The sequence below is a fragment of the Drosophila innubila genome (assembly GCF_004354385.1).
Source record: "Drosophila innubila isolate TH190305 chromosome 2R unlocalized genomic scaffold, UK_Dinn_1.0 1_C_2R, whole genome shotgun sequence".
In the NCBI taxonomy this organism is placed as follows: Eukaryota; Metazoa; Arthropoda; class Insecta; order Diptera; family Drosophilidae; genus Drosophila; species Drosophila innubila.
Genome location: NW_022995374.1, coordinates 11947428 through 11963396, shown reverse-complemented (window position 1 = coordinate 11963396; position 15969 = coordinate 11947428). Strand labels below are relative to the sequence as shown.

The 15969-nt window shown below is 38.5% G+C and overlaps 8 protein-coding genes across 8 annotated transcripts; 3 read left to right on the top strand and 5 right to left on the bottom strand.

Annotated features, from left to right (window-relative positions):
- Positions 1-535: 535 nt before the first annotated feature.
- LOC117783456 (exostosin-2) lies at positions 536-3262 on the top strand. The gene is made up of 3 exons (XM_034620864.1): positions 536-2289; positions 2352-2511; positions 2580-3262. Exons 1-3 carry the CDS (start codon positions 759-761, stop codon positions 3079-3081), a joined length of 2193 nt encoding a protein of 730 aa, XP_034476755.1. The 5' UTR covers positions 536-758; the 3' UTR covers positions 3082-3262.
- A 23-nt stretch (positions 3263-3285) lies between these two features.
- On the bottom strand, positions 3286-6065 carry LOC117783455 (cysteine--tRNA ligase, cytoplasmic). The gene is made up of 6 exons (XM_034620863.1): positions 5830-6065; positions 5266-5755; positions 4517-5203; positions 4305-4449; positions 3643-4241; positions 3286-3577 (listed from the first exon to the last, which is right to left on the bottom strand). The coding sequence occupies exons 1-6, from the start codon at positions 6006-6008 to the stop codon at positions 3446-3448; spliced, it is 2232 nt and encodes a 743-aa protein (XP_034476754.1). The 5' UTR covers positions 6009-6065; the 3' UTR covers positions 3286-3445.
- Positions 6066-6421: 356 nt separating this feature from the next.
- Positions 6422-7428, bottom strand: LOC117783572 (alpha N-terminal protein methyltransferase 1). The gene is made up of 2 exons (XM_034621021.1): positions 7347-7428; positions 6422-7292 (listed from the first exon to the last, which is right to left on the bottom strand). Exon 2 carries the CDS (start codon positions 7235-7237, stop codon positions 6458-6460), a length of 780 nt encoding a protein of 259 aa, XP_034476912.1. The 5' UTR covers positions 7238-7292; positions 7347-7428; the 3' UTR covers positions 6422-6457.
- A 68-nt stretch (positions 7429-7496) lies between these two features.
- On the top strand, positions 7497-8560 carry LOC117783573 (protein crossbronx). Its single transcript, XM_034621022.1, has 4 exons — positions 7497-7654; positions 7720-7784; positions 7854-7957; positions 8015-8560. The coding sequence occupies exons 1-4, from the start codon at positions 7569-7571 to the stop codon at positions 8504-8506; spliced, it is 747 nt and encodes a 248-aa protein (XP_034476913.1). The 5' UTR covers positions 7497-7568; the 3' UTR covers positions 8507-8560.
- Positions 8495-9369, bottom strand: LOC117783575 (UPF0598 protein CG30010). The gene is made up of 2 exons (XM_034621023.1): positions 9142-9369; positions 8495-9082 (listed from the first exon to the last, which is right to left on the bottom strand). Exons 1-2 carry the CDS (start codon positions 9289-9291, stop codon positions 8570-8572), a joined length of 663 nt encoding a protein of 220 aa, XP_034476914.1. The 5' UTR covers positions 9292-9369; the 3' UTR covers positions 8495-8569.
- A 35-nt stretch (positions 9370-9404) lies between these two features.
- LOC117783576 (zinc finger A20 and AN1 domain-containing stress-associated protein 6) lies at positions 9405-10127 on the bottom strand. The gene is made up of 2 exons (XM_034621024.1): positions 10052-10127; positions 9405-9992 (listed from the first exon to the last, which is right to left on the bottom strand). Exons 1-2 carry the CDS (start codon positions 10056-10058, stop codon positions 9496-9498), a joined length of 504 nt encoding a protein of 167 aa, XP_034476915.1. The 5' UTR covers positions 10059-10127; the 3' UTR covers positions 9405-9495.
- Positions 10128-10439: 312 nt separating this feature from the next.
- Positions 10440-13199, bottom strand: LOC117784234 (aspartate aminotransferase, cytoplasmic). Its single transcript, XM_034621907.1, has 4 exons — positions 13025-13199; positions 12085-12192; positions 11953-12026; positions 10440-11650 (listed from the first exon to the last, which is right to left on the bottom strand). Exons 1-4 carry the CDS (start codon positions 13137-13139, stop codon positions 10703-10705), a joined length of 1245 nt encoding a protein of 414 aa, XP_034477798.1. The 5' UTR covers positions 13140-13199; the 3' UTR covers positions 10440-10702.
- A 1291-nt stretch (positions 13200-14490) lies between these two features.
- Positions 14491-15297, top strand: LOC117785071 (dynein light chain 1, axonemal). The gene is made up of 3 exons (XM_034622958.1): positions 14491-14642; positions 14703-14814; positions 14869-15297. Exons 1-3 carry the CDS (start codon positions 14491-14493, stop codon positions 15169-15171), a joined length of 567 nt encoding a protein of 188 aa, XP_034478849.1. The 3' UTR covers positions 15172-15297.
- Positions 15298-15969: the final 672 nt, after the last annotated feature.

The following is a 15969-nucleotide window of genomic DNA, read 5'->3' as shown; positions in this document are numbered from 1 at the left end:
CAGACGATAGTTCCAACGATAGTTCGAATTAGACAAATGCTACAAATATGTGCTATGTATATGACAAGTTTATTATTATTTAAATACATTTCGGGAAAAATTATACTCGATATGACGTTTATACAGAAACTTTGAGATTACCTATTTTGAGTGAATGTACATTTTAGCCACCTATCGATAGACACTAAATGAATTGATGGTCACATTTTTTGGCATTATCTGATTTCAAAGTTGATATTTTAAAAAATATCAAAATATAAAATATTGTGATAAAAAGTATGTAATTTTTAGTTGATATTTTTTAAAAACTACCTATAAAATTAGGTGTATTCCCAATAATTTTTTTTAATTTATTGCCCGGTTTATTTTTGCTTGATTTCAGTGCTGTCAAAAACAATTGGTGCCAACGGCAGATTATTTGAGCAATAATATCGATGTTGATATTATCGTAAACAAATATCGCCAAAAAATATATCATTATTAATATATCGATATAATAATTATATTTCGACAGCCCTATTTCAAAGTGCAGTCACTTATTTGTTGTGTATTTGTTTAAAATTAAAAAGCATGAATTTTAAAATGCTTTGAACGTTTTAGACCATTTATGTACCAATTTTAGACATCGACAGCTGAAACTATATCAAATGGTGCATAAGAAATGCCAATAAATTAAATAGATGTGCAATAAATCCAATGGATACAAGTTGAATATTCTATGTGTACACACATATAAAAAACATATGCATATATAAGCCATGCATTTAGCCAACAGTTTAATACAAAATGTGAGACAAAGTAAAGTCAGGATGAGCAAGTGCAAAGGCTTAAGTATGTTGCATCCAAAGGAACAAATTTTAAACTGTCTGACATACACGCTTCTGGCAATAGTCGCGTTCTGTGCAATATTGTTGCTAAGCGACATCTCGAGTCAACGAGAAAGATTCTTCTACTCGAAGCGAGAATCAGTGGCACTGGATTTATCCTTATCGCATACCCAGGAGGTATTGTTGCGCTCAGATCCCGAGTATCGCGGTCGCAACGTCAACTGCACGTTTTGGGATTGCCTAAACATTTATAAATGCGAGCATGACACACTCAAGGTGTATATTTATCCCTTGCAAGAGTTTCTGGACGAGAAGAGCGACAAAGTGGCCAGCACATTGTCCAGTGAGTACTTTCAAATATTGGAGGCAGTGCTCAACAGTCGCTACTACACCTCGAATCCAAATGAGGCCTGTCTCTTCTTGCCAAGCTTGGATCTGTTGAATCAGGATGGGTTTGACAAACATTTGGCTGGACCAGCTCTGGCTTCGCTTAACTTCTGGGACAGCGGCGAGAATCATCTGATCTTCAACATGCTGCCAGGCAGTGCACCCACATACAACACTATACTGGATGTCAACATTGATAATGCCATTGTTTTGGGCGGTGGATTCGACAGCTGGACATATCGACCGGGTTTCGATGTATCCATACCAGTGTGGAGTCCATTACTGCAGCAAGCAAATACAGTTGCAGCCGGTGTTCATGCCGCAGTTCATCGCAAGTACTTATTAGTTGTCGCCCAATTAAATCTTCTGCCACAACACGCTCGTAATTTCCGGGAACTCTTTCGGAATGCCAACAACGCCGAGCGGATGCTTCTGCTTGGACCCTGTGACAACAATGATCTAACCGCTCGTTGCAACCAAATGCATCATCAGAAGCGTTGGGAGTACCCACGTGTACTTGGTCGAGGCAAGTTCTGCTTTGTTGGCCGCAGTCTGCGAATCGGACAACCCGATCTTTTGGAGATTATGTCCCAAAACTGTATTCCCGTGTTGGCCATTGACAACTATGTGCTGCCCTTTGAAGATGTTATTGATTGGTCCCAGGCTCTAGTGCGTGTTCGCGAGTCGGAGATGCATTCGGTGATTCGCAAGCTGGAGTCCATTTCCAATGTCAAGATCGTCGAGATGCAGAAGCAAGTGCAATTCCTCTACAGCAATTATTTCAAGGACCTGAAGAGCATAACGATTACGGCTCTTGAGATACTCGAAAGTCGCATATTTCCCCTACGGGCTCGCAGCAGTAGAAAATGGAATGCCATTAGCAAGAATAGCAGATCCACATTTAATCCATTGTTTCTTACTTCTCTGGCACCAAAATCCCAAGGATTTACTGCTGTTATATTGACATACGATCGCGTGGAAAGTCTTTTCCTTTTGATACAGAAACTGTCCGTTGTGCCGTCGCTTCAAAGTATTTTGGTTATTTGGAATAATCAGAGGAAAGCACCACCACATTGTGAGTAAATTCTATACAATAATATATATTTTTATGTTGTAAACTTTGTTTTATTATTATAGTATCTACATTCCCGACCATATCCAAGCCACTGAAGATAATACAAACAAGGGAAAATAAGCTATCCAATAGATTTTATCCCTATCCGGAAATCGAAACTGAAGCAATATTAACTATAGACGATGACATCATAATGTTAACCAGCGATGAGCTCGACTTTGGGTATAATTTCTTATATAAAATTTATAGTCTTACATATTTCTTAGTAAATATATTTATTTTATTTTTAGTTACGAAGTGTGGCGAGAGTTTCCGGATCATATTGTTGGGTTTCCCAGTCGCATTCATGTCTGGGATAATGCAACCATGCGCTGGCATTACGAATCCGAATGGACAAATCAAATCTCGATGGTTCTTACTGGCGCTGCATTTCATCACAAGTACTGGAGTCATATGTATACATATGCAATGCCAGGCGACATCAAACACTGGGTCGATGATCACATGAACTGTGAGGATATTGCCATGAATTTTCTGGTTGCGAACATCACAAACAATCCGCCAATCAAGGTGACGCCACGGAAAAAGTTCAAGTGCCCGGAGTGCACAAATACCGAAATGTTATCGGCGGACTTGAATCATATGCGGGAACGTTCCGCTTGTATTGATCGATTCTCAAAGATCTACGGAAGAATGCCTCTACGCACAGTTGAGTTCAGAGCGGATCCAGTTCTGTTTAGAGATAATTTCCCAGATAAATTAAAGCGTTACAATGATATTGGCAGCTTGTAAGACCATCATGAGATAAATATTTAGCGAAATAGTTGCAATTACCAAATTACGATCAAGTTATTCTCATTAGATGACAAATATGTTTATATACATAACCATATATAATAATTTATAGAAATATCCAAAGTGATTAGATTAGAAATGATGTCATACTTAATAAACCTAAGTTACCCATGAAAAAGTATGTCTTTTAAAAATAGCGAGTGTATGTTTTAAATTTATTAAATATTCGTGATAAACAGGCTCCTATCAAAAGTGTATAATTAAAATAAACATTAACTGCATTTATCTGGTTAGTCTCAAAGCGAGTTAACTTAAAAATTGTTTATATATTGTTGTGAACAGATGTAATATCATTTAATATTTAACTCGAGGCTGTATTTACACTAGCCAAATACTCTTTGTAACGTTGCTCTTGCTGTTGCTGGAGTTTCTGAAGTTTCTTGAGTTGTCCTTTGCTAATCTCTTTGCCTTCTTTGTCGTGTGTGGGAAGTCCCTGAAACGGTAGATTTTCTGTTGTAATATTCAAACAGGTTTATCTTTTATTTGCACTATACTCACATCTTCGCCAAATGCCGAGTACTTTTCAGTTTCACTGGTAAACATATCCTTGGGATTGATTCGACGCTGTGCCTCCTTGGCAGCTGCTGCCGCCTCCAATGCCTGTTTTTTACGGGCTTTCTCCGCCGCTTTTTCCGCTTCAGCAGCTTGCTTTGCCTCTCGCTCCCGCAGAAGCATCTCGCGATCAACCAACTTGACTGCAAATTTACCGTCATCCTTGTCCTCCAGACGCACACCGAGATTGGGCAGCACATCGTCACGCAGATCGTCGCACAGTTTCAGAATATCAAAAGCTTTTAGTACCTTTGCCTGTTCACGAACCAAGTTCCGGAATTCGGCCACTGTTTGCACGTACGGCATTACAAGCGACTCCTGATCAACACCGGCTGCATTATTAGAATCTCCACTACCCAGTGGAAATCCAATGCCGCCACGCGGTCCATTGATAGCTCCAAATGTATGCAGCAAGTTGGTAATATAAGTGGCAATCTTACGGAGCAACAAGTGGTTCAACCTGGCCTTGTTGTCACGTATGTAGATATTCGTATTTGATACCAATTCGCGAATGGAATCAAGCGCGCTGCGTGTATCAATGTTATCTGAAGGGAGAATATATATACACATATATTGAGTGTAAAGAGAATTTGAATATGAGTCCATACCACAAAGAGCCGCATGAACCTGCGCTTGCGCTTCTTCAAACTTGGTCTGCAAAGTTGACTCCAATGCAGTCCACTCACTGAACTGATCCATAGCTTTTCCAGTTAATACAAGGCGTGTCAAGTCCTTGACATTCAAGAAAAACTCCTGCAATTACGTGAAAATGCAAATTGAATGCCTGGACAAACTTAGGAATTCTTAACATTGTGCTTACATTAAGGAATTTTTCATACTGAGTGGCCATTTCCATGGTGTTCTCCGAGTAGTCCAGCGTGTCCTTCCAGGAGTGCAATAGGAACGCCAAGCGCAATTGCGTAGCTGAGTGCTTCTTCAAGGCATCCTGTATCGTTACAAAGTTCTTGAGCGACTTGGACATCTTGCAACCGGCAATTGTCAGATGACCAGTGTGCAGGAAATACTTGACCCATTCCGATTCATTATATGCCGCCTCTGATTGTGCCAGTTCATTGTCATGATGTGGGAATTTTAGGTCAACTCCGCCAGTATGTATGTCAAACATTGATCCAAATATATCGGAGGCCATTGCTGAGCACTCGATATGCCAGCCAGGACGACCACGTCCCCAGGGACTGTCCCACCAAGGCTCTCCAGCCTTGCTTGCCTTCCACAAGGCAAAGTCATTGGGTGAGCGTTTCTCGGAGAGTCGATCCTCAGTCACTGACAGATCTCCTTCACCCTCCTGCAGAGATGCTGTGTCGCCGTACGCCTCAGGAACCAGCTTGGCGTAATGATGCTTGTCACGCTTGTCAAAGCCATTCACATCAAAGTAGACGGAACCATTTGCATCGTAGGCCAATCCATTGTCAATGATGCGCTGTATAAATGCAACAATCTGTGGCACGTACTCCGATACTCTTGTCAATACATCAGGTGGCAGTATCTAAGGAAATAGAGAGTACAACAAATAAAGATAATATTTCCAAAAGATTTACGATGACTCACATTAAGAGACTTCATGTCATTGTGAAACTGATCTTCCCAATAACGCGGCAGTGACTCAAACACTGAATTATCATTGATATGGGCGCCATCCTTTCCATCTAGCCACTCTGCAATTGGATCCTTTGCCTCAGTCAAATAATGATCTCTCATTTGAGCAATTTTCTCTTGGTCTCCGACGCTGACAGCCTTGGTGAGTGCCTCCATGGCATCGGTCATGCGTTGCAGCATCTTTTCCAGCATTACTTTCTTATCAGCATCCGTATTCTTGTCACATTTCACCTGCAACTGCGTCAGCACTTCTTTCTGCTCACTTAGCAATCTCTCCAGCGGCAGTTCTGCTGCTGCATTCGCATATTTCTCATAGAGATGATACTGACGTGCTCGCTTTATAATTTTGTCGTCGATGTCGGTGACGTTCATCACATAGTGGACGTTGTAGCCGAAGTAGTCACTCAATACGCGCCGCAAGATATCAAAAGAAATGTAAGATCTATGGCGAGACAATCGAGATTAGATAGCACACAATAAGAACAATGTATTGCTCTGCTGCTGATGTGGCTTTACCTCGCGTGTCCCATGTGGGAGGCATCGTAGACAGTGGGACCGCAGCTATACCATTTCACATTGTTGCCCTCCAACGGTACAAATTCTTCCTTCTGCCTGGTTAGACTGTTGTAAAATCGCAATTGCGGCCGTGTTGCCGCTTTTGGTGCTTGCCACGCCGGTTGTACGCGCTTCGACATACTTCGATTTAATTAATTGTAAGCTAGCGGCAAATTGCAGCTTCGTTCGTCATACAAATGAATTAGTGCTGTATCGAATTGTTCGGATAAAGTTCTATTGAACTAGTCATTTAAGTGAACAAACGAACTAAATCCCTGATTGTAGGTCATTTAGTTCAAAGACAGTTCGTTCAGTGAACGAAAAGTGCCGATGTTTTTTGGAGCAGCGTCCTTAAACCGAGGGTTGCCCATCCGGTAAAAGTTTGCAGCTGTCAGCTGTTTCAATGTTTGGCAGCAGTGTATTTGTTTTGAATTTTAAATATTCAAAATATATTTACACATATTTAAACAAATACAGATGTCCCACACGTATTTAAGTACAAATGATGCGCACGTGAATTTATTTATTTCATATTTATTTTATTTAATAAATATAAACTTTAGTATGCATATTGACCAAATCTTAGTTACTATGTAGTTCGCTTAGACTTACAGGCAATCATATACACTGGAAAAAGGCCTTTGGGAAAGTTTTGTTGGCGCACCTTTCTCACTATTCTGAAACCAGCCTCTTTCAGAAACCGTTCATAGAACTCGAGAGGACGAGTAACTGATGAATCCTCGTCATCTTTTACTACTGTCTTTGTGGCACTGACGTTCTCCTTCATACAAAAGTATGCTTCTGGCTGCAAGCCTTGCTGAATGCGTCGAAAGAAAGCGACCAGGTCCCTGTCCGTTAGGTGTCCCAAAACCCACTGGCTCCAGATAAGGTCGTATTTATGAGAGGGCGAGAACTCTTGTAAGCCAAGATTGTATATCTCTCCCAAGCTGCTTCGACGAACTCCCTCTCCTGTGCACAGCTCCCGCGCCTTCTCAGCAAAAGCGGCATCTTGTTCAACAAGATCGACCGTCTCAAACAAGGGCATTAGAAGATTGCGCGAAACTCTTCCGATTCCAGCACCGCAATCTAATGCTAATTTTTTACCTGGCACCTTTATTTCACGGAGAAAATTCTTCGAGCCTTGTATGTCAATTGCATTGATGTAGCCAAGTCCACCGAGCATACCGTTAACTGTTGCTGGTACTTCTGACCAATATTTCTGTGCTTTGTCATAAAACTCAGGTACGACCTTTTTACTTTCCGTTTTGATTGCATCTTGTGCAGGCACTTCCTGTTCTTGTCCAATGTTTTCCATTTCTTGTCCCTTATGATCGCTATCTTCGTGTTCAGTGAATTTCGCACAGTCCATTTTCGTCAAGATATTTCAGTCTAATATCTTACACTTGTTTTTATATTTTTGACTCCTAAAATTTCAAGTTAAACGACATGAATTATAATTCTTTTAATTGCCTACTTACCGCATACTAAGTTAAATTGTAATTTGCAAAATAAACGTGAATAGTTTGTTGATTGATTATCGATAGGTGTTCTCTTTTGGTGATGGTATATTTTTGGACGATATGTTTTACGAAAAAGAAATATCGAAACTAAATCTATGCGATAACGATAATGTATCGTGATATTATCAACAATATACAATTCTTCTTGATAAACATAAATACAATTATTTACAAATAAATATGACACTTGACGTGGATGCACAAAAGAAAGATGAAAAGATACTACTTGCTACAATACAGCAGGAGTACAAAATTCTGGCGGAATAGTAAGAATTTACAGGGATCTGAAATTTTTAATTGTCAAGCAATTTACATTGTGATTAATTTTTAGCAAAATGATTGAATCGGAAAAGCTGTCAGGCATTTATGTTATACCGAGCTATGCCAACTCATTGCGTGAGTACCCTCAACCTGATAATAATCTATGAATGACTAAAATATCTTTCCATTTTCAATTGATTTCAGAATGGTTCGGAGTCTTCTTTGGCCGACAGGGATTTTATGAAAGTGCTGTGTTCCGTTTTTCCATATTGCTGCCTGATCGTTTTCCCGATGACAAAAGTGTTCCAGTGAGTGTCTCTGTCTTTAACTGGAAACCTAAGTATATTCAGCAGTTTCTATTTCAGGCTATTATTTTCCAAAACAACGTAGTGCATCCACTCGTCTGTCCATACACATACAGTCTGGATATTAGCCACGCATTCCAGGAATGGCGATGCGGGGATGACCATCTTTGGCAGATATTGAAGTATATGCAGGCAATATTTGCCGATCCCTTGGAAAGCATTCGCAATGTGGCAACTAATGAATTGAGTAACGTTGAGGTCGCCAAGCTGCTCAGTAATAATCGCGATGCATTCGCAGCTCTTGTCCAAGAGAGCATAACGGAGAGCAAATCTCACATTTATGACACGCCACCAACGGAAGATCCGCATTATATTATATTTGAGAAGTTTCAAGCCGATTTGCACGGTCCTGTTTTAGAGCAAATACGCACAACCAGGAACACAGCTCCATCTAATGAAAGTAGTGGTGGTGGTGGAGGCGGTGGTGCTGCCACTGGACTCTCGTGGGTTAAAGTTAAAGAGGGCGAGTTCAAGCCTCTAAGTATTGAATAGTTGTTTTAATCTAGATATATGTACATACTTATAAATAATGAAATGTTCAAATTACTATCCCATTTAATGATCTGTTGATATCGAGTGCTTGTACTGAAATTGACAATCATTGATCCAATCGTGCTCCAGCTTAAGTTGTGATCCATGCCAATTAAAGTGTGTTGGCGACTCGTTGCCGTCAGTAAACACAAAGTTCTGGCTAAGTTCAATGGCCAATTTGGAGCGAACCAGTCCAACACCTCCAACTTTTGGCCACGCTGGGTGATACACTCTACCGCTTGCCGGGTGCATATAAAGTTTCTGTGGTTCAAAAGCTATTGATAAATTAGGACCTCCATGTGCATAGGTCAAAGCCTCTTCATCTCTAGACACATCCTTCTTTAGCTGTTCGGTAAATACAATAGGCGTATCATCACAGCGTATATAATTCCGTTCTCGGCCACAAGGCGACATAAAGGGGAACATTGGATAGCGCTGGGTTTCATTTTGTCGCAGGCGACTAAAGAAGAACTGAAGAAATTTCCTCTCCTTAAAGCAGGATGTAAAGTTCTTCATTTTGGCATCGTCCAAGAAGAGCTGCAATAGGAAAGATTTAAAAATATTCCTTATATAAGTACGAATAAGAATGTACACACCATCCCCTCATGATCGATATAATAGAAGTATTCACGTATCCTGGGCTCAGGCGATTGACCCTGTATATATGACACCACATTACGCACTAATGTCCATTTTAAATGCCAGTTAATAGTATTTAGCAAGCGTTTCGACTGTAGAGCAGACATTTAGAACAGAGAAACTTGACCAAAGAGAATTAAATCAGCTGATTTTATGCAATTGTATTTGTCTATGCACACACATGCAATCATCTATATACATATGTATGTGCATGAAAACAATAATACACTGTAATAAGTTATACATTTCTAATTAATAAGGTTTATGCAAGGAGTTTAACTAATAATTTTAAATTACATTATTATTATTCTCTATTTTTTCTTTTTTGAGCCAGCCCCCGCACCCGTCTTTTGCATGCGACCCACTTGCATGTTCTTCAGTTTTTCATTGAGCTTCTTTTTAGCATTTTTGAGATCCTCCTCATGTCTTATGGTCTTTATGGGTTTGGGATTTAAAAATTCTTTTCGCGCCTCTCGCTTCTTTTCCACGCCACAGCCATGCACCTCGGGGAGTCCGTGCTTGAAACAGAAACGCTTTTTACACAGCTCGCAGTCTTGACCCATTAAGCTGGTTTTGGTCTTGCAGCGTGAGTAATCGCAGAGGTTATCCACGGTTTTCACGGCCGTAAGTACTTCGTCCAGCTTCAGATCGACTATTTGGCTGGGTATGCGTTCCAGAAGCTCCAAGGTATTGTTGGTGCCATAATCGGCAGGTTTACCGGGCTTGGATGGGGGAAAAAGCGGTGTGCTGTCTACATTGGTGGATGTTGACGGATTATCGCTGGGAGAATCAGTTGACTTTGCATTGTCTGAGTTGTATACATCTTTTAGTAAACAAATTCTTTAGGACTTTAATAGCATTATTTACCTGCCATTTAGATTTGTATCAAATCTCACGGAAAGTTGTTGTTCCACTGTTGGCAGTGCTGTCAACTTGCTTTAACCAAAACGGGAACAAAAAGCGGACTGGCAGGCCTGGCTCGCTGAAATAATTGTTCAGTTTTATGCCGCTAGAGGGCTCGTCAGTCAAATTTTGACAAAAGGTGGCAGATTTGTTTTTGGATTATTTTTAATTTCTTTAAACTAATAAAAAATTCATAAATTTGATGAAAATTTAAAATTCGAAATTAGATAAAATTAAGGTAAACATTTTAATAAATGCTTGACCTCGGGGAGAGAAATTGTAAAAATAACGCATTAATTTTAAACTACCGACCAACATTAGAAGAGGTCGAAATTTACAAAACCCATAGCTGTTTTAAGGTGTAAATACATTTATTGCACTGAATATTTCACGTGAAAACAATAACAATTCGATGTAAATGCTTTTTGTGTGTATTCATGTTGAGCTTTTTAATACAATCGGATACTAATTGAATAATTTCTAAAAATGCAACTTTATACTTAATAGGCTTAATGCATGCATTTTTCACTCTCTACGTGGGTAAAGCATATAATCATAACGATCTATTCTTTTAACTGCAATTATTGTCTATCTGATGTTATGCGTGCAGACGACTTATAGTTTATTCTCAAAGACAGCTGGAACTCCGGTCACAGCTGAATTGATAGCTTTCGCAACATAGTCAATGTTTCCAGTGTTTAGGCCACACATATTGATTCGTCCTGTTCTGAGCAAATAAATATGGTAATCCTTGATCAGAACTGCAACTTGTTTCTCGTTGAGTCCCGTGTACGAAAACATGCCAATCTGCTTAACAATGTGGTCCCAATTTCCAGGAGTTCCCAATGCGACGAGTTTGTCGCGCAGCTGTTTACGCATTTCACGGATGCGGCCCGACATGTTTTGGATGGAATCCATCCACTCCTGACGTAGTTCAGGAGTGTTTAGTACTTTGGATACGATGCGAGCGCCGTACGCCGGCGGATTTGAATATATTCCGCGAATGATCAACGTGATCTGAGAGTGAATCATGTCTCTGGTAGCAGGACTCTGTTGCACCACCGTCAAGTTGCCAGCTCTCTCGCAGTACAAGCCGAAATTCTTGGCAAAAGATTGGCACACAAACAGCTCAAAGCCGCGATCCACAAAATAGCGAATGGCCCAAGCATCCTGATCGGGATTGCCACTGGCAAAACCCTGATAGGCTGAATCGAGCAGTGGGAACAGCTTCTTTCGTTCCATAAGATCGGCAATTTGCTTCCACTGCTCATGGGTGGGATCCATGCCGGTGGGATTGTGGGCACATGCATGCAGAATGATCACAGACCCTGAGGGCGCCTGTTCCAAGTCAGCCAACATGCCACTGAAATCCAGCTGGAGCTTATTTTGATCCCAGTAGCGATACGAATGCAGATTGGTAAAGCCACAATCGGCGAAAATCTTATGATGATTCTCCCAGGTCGGATTCGAATAGTAGACTGTGTTGCATTTCAATTGATGGAATAAAAACTCAGCGGCTACACGGAGGGCTCCTGTTCCAGATATGGTTTGTATACCAAAAGCCTGAAAAAGGCATAAAAGCATAGAATTAATAGACGAAATAGTAACTTTATAAGTCAAAATTTGTTTGCAAACGATTTAGAATTAAATTAAAATTGGTGTTTCATTTACATTTTTCAACTTTTAAAATTCCAAAGGAAAACCAAGATCAAGAGAGGAAAATTTGTTAAAAAAAAAATAATTTAATTTAAGTGCAGTTTAATTTTGGAGGCCAAGACATTCCGTTCCCTGATGTTATATACAATACCTCTAAATAGAACGAAGATTTTACATACAAATATAGATGTTTACTATCCTCAACTTACACGCTTCTCCTTTAATGCCACTGAATCCGCTCCCAAGGCCAATTCCGTTGCAGCGCGCGTGAATGTATCAAGACCTGAAACGATTCATTCACTAGTTGCAATTTAGCTCATATTGTTTAATCAACTTCTCACCCGTCACTGGCAAGTACTCATGGTTAATTGATGTATCTCCCGCAATTCCAATTTCCGTTTTCCGGACAACCGGCAATACCCATGGCTCGCCATTCTCTGCCCTGTAAGCTGCAAGTATAGAATTAAATAGTTACATACAAAATAATGTTTAGTTTCTCATTTGATACCATTTCCGATAAATGTGTAACATGTAAGATTCTCGGTATTATGTAACGGTATGTATATTTACTTTAAATTAATTCCATTCTTTGCCTTTGAAAAGCCTATGTATATCGAGGGTAATATAAATGTAAATATGAATGTATGTTGCTTGCAGCTTAATTGTTTAATTGTTGCATAATAAAATATATCAGTTTGTTTCATAAATTGAAATCAGCTGATAGATAAGATAAGTCATTATTTTGACGGATCAAAGTTCCCCTCGCAACAACTGATAAAGACGAATTTATGAATAAACAACTTAATTGGACAATAGTTTCTAATCCATAATAATCCAAAAAACAAGTCAGCACTCATGGGCATAATCTCCATATGTTTATACTAAGCGCGAGTATATAATTTAATGAGATGGAAAGTATAAGCATCTGTGAATGTGTAAAAAATATAAAAACAAATTATACAATTATTGCAAGCTGTGGGCCTGGTTATAAATATTGTCCATATTACGTTTTGACATCCAAACGACCTCTACATTCATACATGCATATGTATGTGTGTAGTAAGTATTTTGTTACATTCTAATATTTTTGCACAATAACAATAACAACTGGAGAGGCGTCAATAACAATTAAATATATATGTATTCAATTTAAGTGTGAGAATTAAGACATCCACATTCATATATATATAATTAAATACATACATACAGTACATATATTGATAATGCATTTAGAACTTATATGAATAAGTATTATTAATTATTGTTTATTTATTTACGTACCACCCACAGACAAATTCACTTTCTTGTTGCTCGAGTCCTCTTTAAATGCTTGCGTCAAGGCAAAAACTTCGATTGCCGGCCCTTTAGGCACATTCGCAAAAATTGACGAAGACATTATACACCGCAAGTCACAGCAAACCGACAATAACAAATGAAATTAGTTTGTACTGAATTAACGCAACCACTGTTGCCAACTTAGCTAATAGCTCTGAGGTGCCAAGCAGCGAAATTTTTCGATCTGGCTAGTCGTTCCATTTTAGGTAAAGTGTATAAAATAGTAACATGGAAAAATACCGGACTTTTAATTTATCTTAATTTTGAAGTTAGAAATTTTGTTAATATTTTGTAGAGTTTTAAATTTTTGATTTAGATACAGTGAATACAATGACCATGACCATTTTTAGATCCGAACGGTCGACAAATTGTGGTGGTCGGGCGATAAAGGGCAGGAATTAGATTATCGATTTCAAAATGAAACTAAACAACTGCCAACAAATTTCGTGTTGATATTTGTTAAAAAGAATAAAATATATTTAGTATTTCAAATGAAATAGTTAATGTGTAGATAATAATGCAGACATGGGCTGAAATTATTCAGAATTTTGATCATCTGCACCTGTTGAAAGAATATACTGATAAGGAAACCATATTTATAAAATTGGTTGGATTTTGTTCAAGGTAATAGTTAGAATCAGATAAATATGGTTATTTATCATATCCCAGTAAATTTGCAGGTGCAATTTATTAAAAAAAACCCGATAAAATATAATCGGTTAGCATTCAGCCCAAATGCAAAAAGCTAAACTTTCTGTGGAACTCTTTAAATATATAATGCTTTGTTTTCAGTGAAAGCATTTGCAGTATTATTAATTATTTTAATTATATCTATGTATCTTAATCCGTTAATAGCTTGTGAATCTCACAGTGAAGTCGGAGGGTCACACTGTGTGAGTTTTTAATAAATATTTTGGTTTTCGGCTTTGACAACCAGTTCCAGGCCAGCTCAATGGCCTTATCGGCCTTGGTGGGGGTTTTTGCCCTCACTCGATAATAAGTGTGTAATACCGAATACGTTCAGAATCCTAAACGAGAACATTTATCAAACATATACGTATTTTTATATGTATTCAGCTGAAAATGCATAAACCTGAACTTCACAATGTTCTTAAGAACATAAGTCTAGTCTTAAAAATAGTTATAATTTGCAATCGAATACAAGATCAAAAAAATGATTGTTATTGAACAAGATCGATAATATAGAGACTATTTTAAGGCCTCAAAACAGTTTTAATTATTATATTATTATAATTACATTATAAATAAGAGAAGAGGGTATCTAATATCCTGATTACTCTAAGGACTTAGCATTACATACGAACTTTTCTTGGGGGCTGGTTGCTAAGGGTAACAATAATTTGTTAGAGGAGAAAACTTTGGTAGAACTTGGATTTATTTTATTGTCGAATATGTCGAAAGCAACAACAATTAAGGAAGCTCTAAAACGCTGGGAGGATCGGGAACAGCAGAATTCGGTTAATGCCAAGGACATTGACTTGCAGTTCCAATGGCCACCAATAGAAAAAATGGATAACACCCTGGGAACGCTAGTAAACTGCGAGTAAATAACTTTTAAAATATTCATTAGTCAATCAATGTTGATTTGGAATATTAATTTCAGAAGAATCAGTATGTCTACAAATATGATTGAAAAGATATTCGGTTTATCAGGCATGAAATGTCTAAAAGTGCTCTCGTTATCAAGAAATTATATCAAGCAAATATCAGGCCTGGTAAGACTGGTCACATATTAAAGATGAATCTATAGATAACACTTTGAGTTTTAGGAAGCTGTGGCCGAAACTCTGGAAGAACTCTGGCTAAGCTACAATCTAGTCGAGAAAGTTAAAGGTATGGCTGGTCTTAAATGCCTCAAAGTACTCTACATAAGCAACAACTTGATCAAGGATTGGTCCGAATTCAATCGTCTCGCCGAAATTGAATCCCTGGAAGATTTAGTAGTAGTTGGCAATCCCTTGTCAGAGGGCCTAGATGAGCCTACTTGGAGAGCCGAGTGCATCAAGCGTCTACCAACTATACGAAAATTGGACGGTGAGCCCGTCGTGCTAAAAGAGGAGCCAATTTTGTAATTGATTAACAGACTCTCTAATATTAAAAACAATCCCCGGCTATAAGATACCTGGAACTTAATTCAAGTCTATATAAATTATATCCATAATTCCGAAAATCTAACGGTATGAAACCACTGCATACATTTAGGCAAAACTAAAAACAGTCATAACTACAGTAATAATTATCCAATTCACAAAAATTCACAGCATTTAAATTTGAAAAGACTTTTAAGTTCCTGGGAGTTGCGCGTATGTACGCCGAAGGAATGTGCGTGGGCTTCATAAATTTGGTAGCTTTAGCTTTTATAGTCTCTGATATCCAGGGCTTTTACAGAAGCACATTTTCCTGTCGCATTGCAACTAATATAATATATCCTCGAAGTATCTACCTGAAAATAATGAATTGTTTTTCTATTTTAAAGAAGATTGGGGTAGGAACGCTCCGTTCAATCAAGCCCAATTGAAAAGCTATAAAGTGGACACTATCAACAAAGAACCCGATTGAATGCTATAATGCCATTAAATATATAAGTTTAGGTATAAATTAGATAAGGAAGTAGGTGAATTAAATGGAATATTATCTTAAAAATAAAAACAAATTCACGTCTGGTGGAATGTGCCGTTAGCTTAACGACGGCACGTGCTGTGCGATTGCGACCTCAACTGATAAAGTGCTGGCACCTAATAATGAATAAACAAGTACTTTCAGGGGCTGTCGACTTGGTAGATACCTTAAAACTATGTTGTTTTTGTTTTGTTTTCGTTTTTATGCTAATAAAGCTGAAATTATATAGCACATAGATCATTTCAATAAAT

Excerpts from the sequence above, each read along its gene's own strand:
- LOC117783572 (XM_034621021.1), bottom strand. The coding sequence starts at position 7,237 with ATGGACTGTGCGAAATTCACTGAACACGAAGATAGCGATCATAAGGGA.
- LOC117783575 (XM_034621023.1), bottom strand. The coding sequence starts at position 9,291 with ATGTCTGCTCTACAGTCGAAACGCTTGCTAAATACTATTAACTGGCAT. Across the intron at positions 9,083-9,141 it reads ATATCGATCATGAGGGGATG|CTCTTCTTGGACGATGCCAA; the intron begins GTGTGTACATTC and ends TTCCTATTGCAG.
- LOC117783573 (XM_034621022.1), top strand. The coding sequence starts at position 7,569 with ATGACACTTGACGTGGATGCACAAAAGAAAGATGAAAAGATACTACTT. Across the intron at positions 7,785-7,853 it reads GAGCTATGCCAACTCATTGC|AATGGTTCGGAGTCTTCTTT; the intron begins GTGAGTACCCTC and ends AATTGATTTCAG. Across the intron at positions 7,958-8,014 it reads CCGATGACAAAAGTGTTCCA|GCTATTATTTTCCAAAACAA; the intron begins GTGAGTGTCTCT and ends TTTCTATTTCAG.
- LOC117785071 (XM_034622958.1), top strand. The coding sequence starts at position 14,491 with ATGTCGAAAGCAACAACAATTAAGGAAGCTCTAAAACGCTGGGAGGAT. Across the intron at positions 14,643-14,702 it reads GGAACGCTAGTAAACTGCGA|AAGAATCAGTATGTCTACAA; the intron begins GTAAATAACTTT and ends TATTAATTTCAG. Across the intron at positions 14,815-14,868 it reads TCAAGCAAATATCAGGCCTG|GAAGCTGTGGCCGAAACTCT; the intron begins GTAAGACTGGTC and ends TTTGAGTTTTAG.
- LOC117783455 (XM_034620863.1), bottom strand. The coding sequence starts at position 6,008 with ATGTCGAAGCGCGTACAACCGGCGTGGCAAGCACCAAAAGCGGCAACA. Across the intron at positions 5,756-5,829 it reads TCCCACATGGGACACGCGAG|ATCTTACATTTCTTTTGATA; the intron begins GTAAAGCCACAT and ends GTCTCGCCATAG. Across the intron at positions 4,450-4,516 it reads AGTATGAAAAATTCCTTAAT|GAGTTTTTCTTGAATGTCAA; the intron begins GTAAGCACAATG and ends ACGTAATTGCAG.
- LOC117783456 (XM_034620864.1), top strand. The coding sequence starts at position 759 with ATGCATTTAGCCAACAGTTTAATACAAAATGTGAGACAAAGTAAAGTC. Across the intron at positions 2,290-2,351 it reads GAGGAAAGCACCACCACATT|TATCTACATTCCCGACCATA; the intron begins GTGAGTAAATTC and ends TTATTATTATAG. Across the intron at positions 2,512-2,579 it reads AGCGATGAGCTCGACTTTGG|TTACGAAGTGTGGCGAGAGT; the intron begins GTATAATTTCTT and ends TTTTATTTTTAG.
- LOC117784234 (XM_034621907.1), bottom strand. The coding sequence starts at position 13,139 with ATGTCTTCGTCAATTTTTGCGAATGTGCCTAAAGGGCCGGCAATCGAA. Across the intron at positions 12,193-13,024 it reads AGTGAATTTGTCTGTGGGTG|CTTACAGGGCAGAGAATGGC; the intron begins GTACGTAAATAA and ends CTATACTTGCAG. Across the intron at positions 11,651-11,952 it reads TGGCATTAAAGGAGAAGCGT|GCTTTTGGTATACAAACCAT; the intron begins GTAAGTTGAGGA and ends TGCCTTTTTCAG.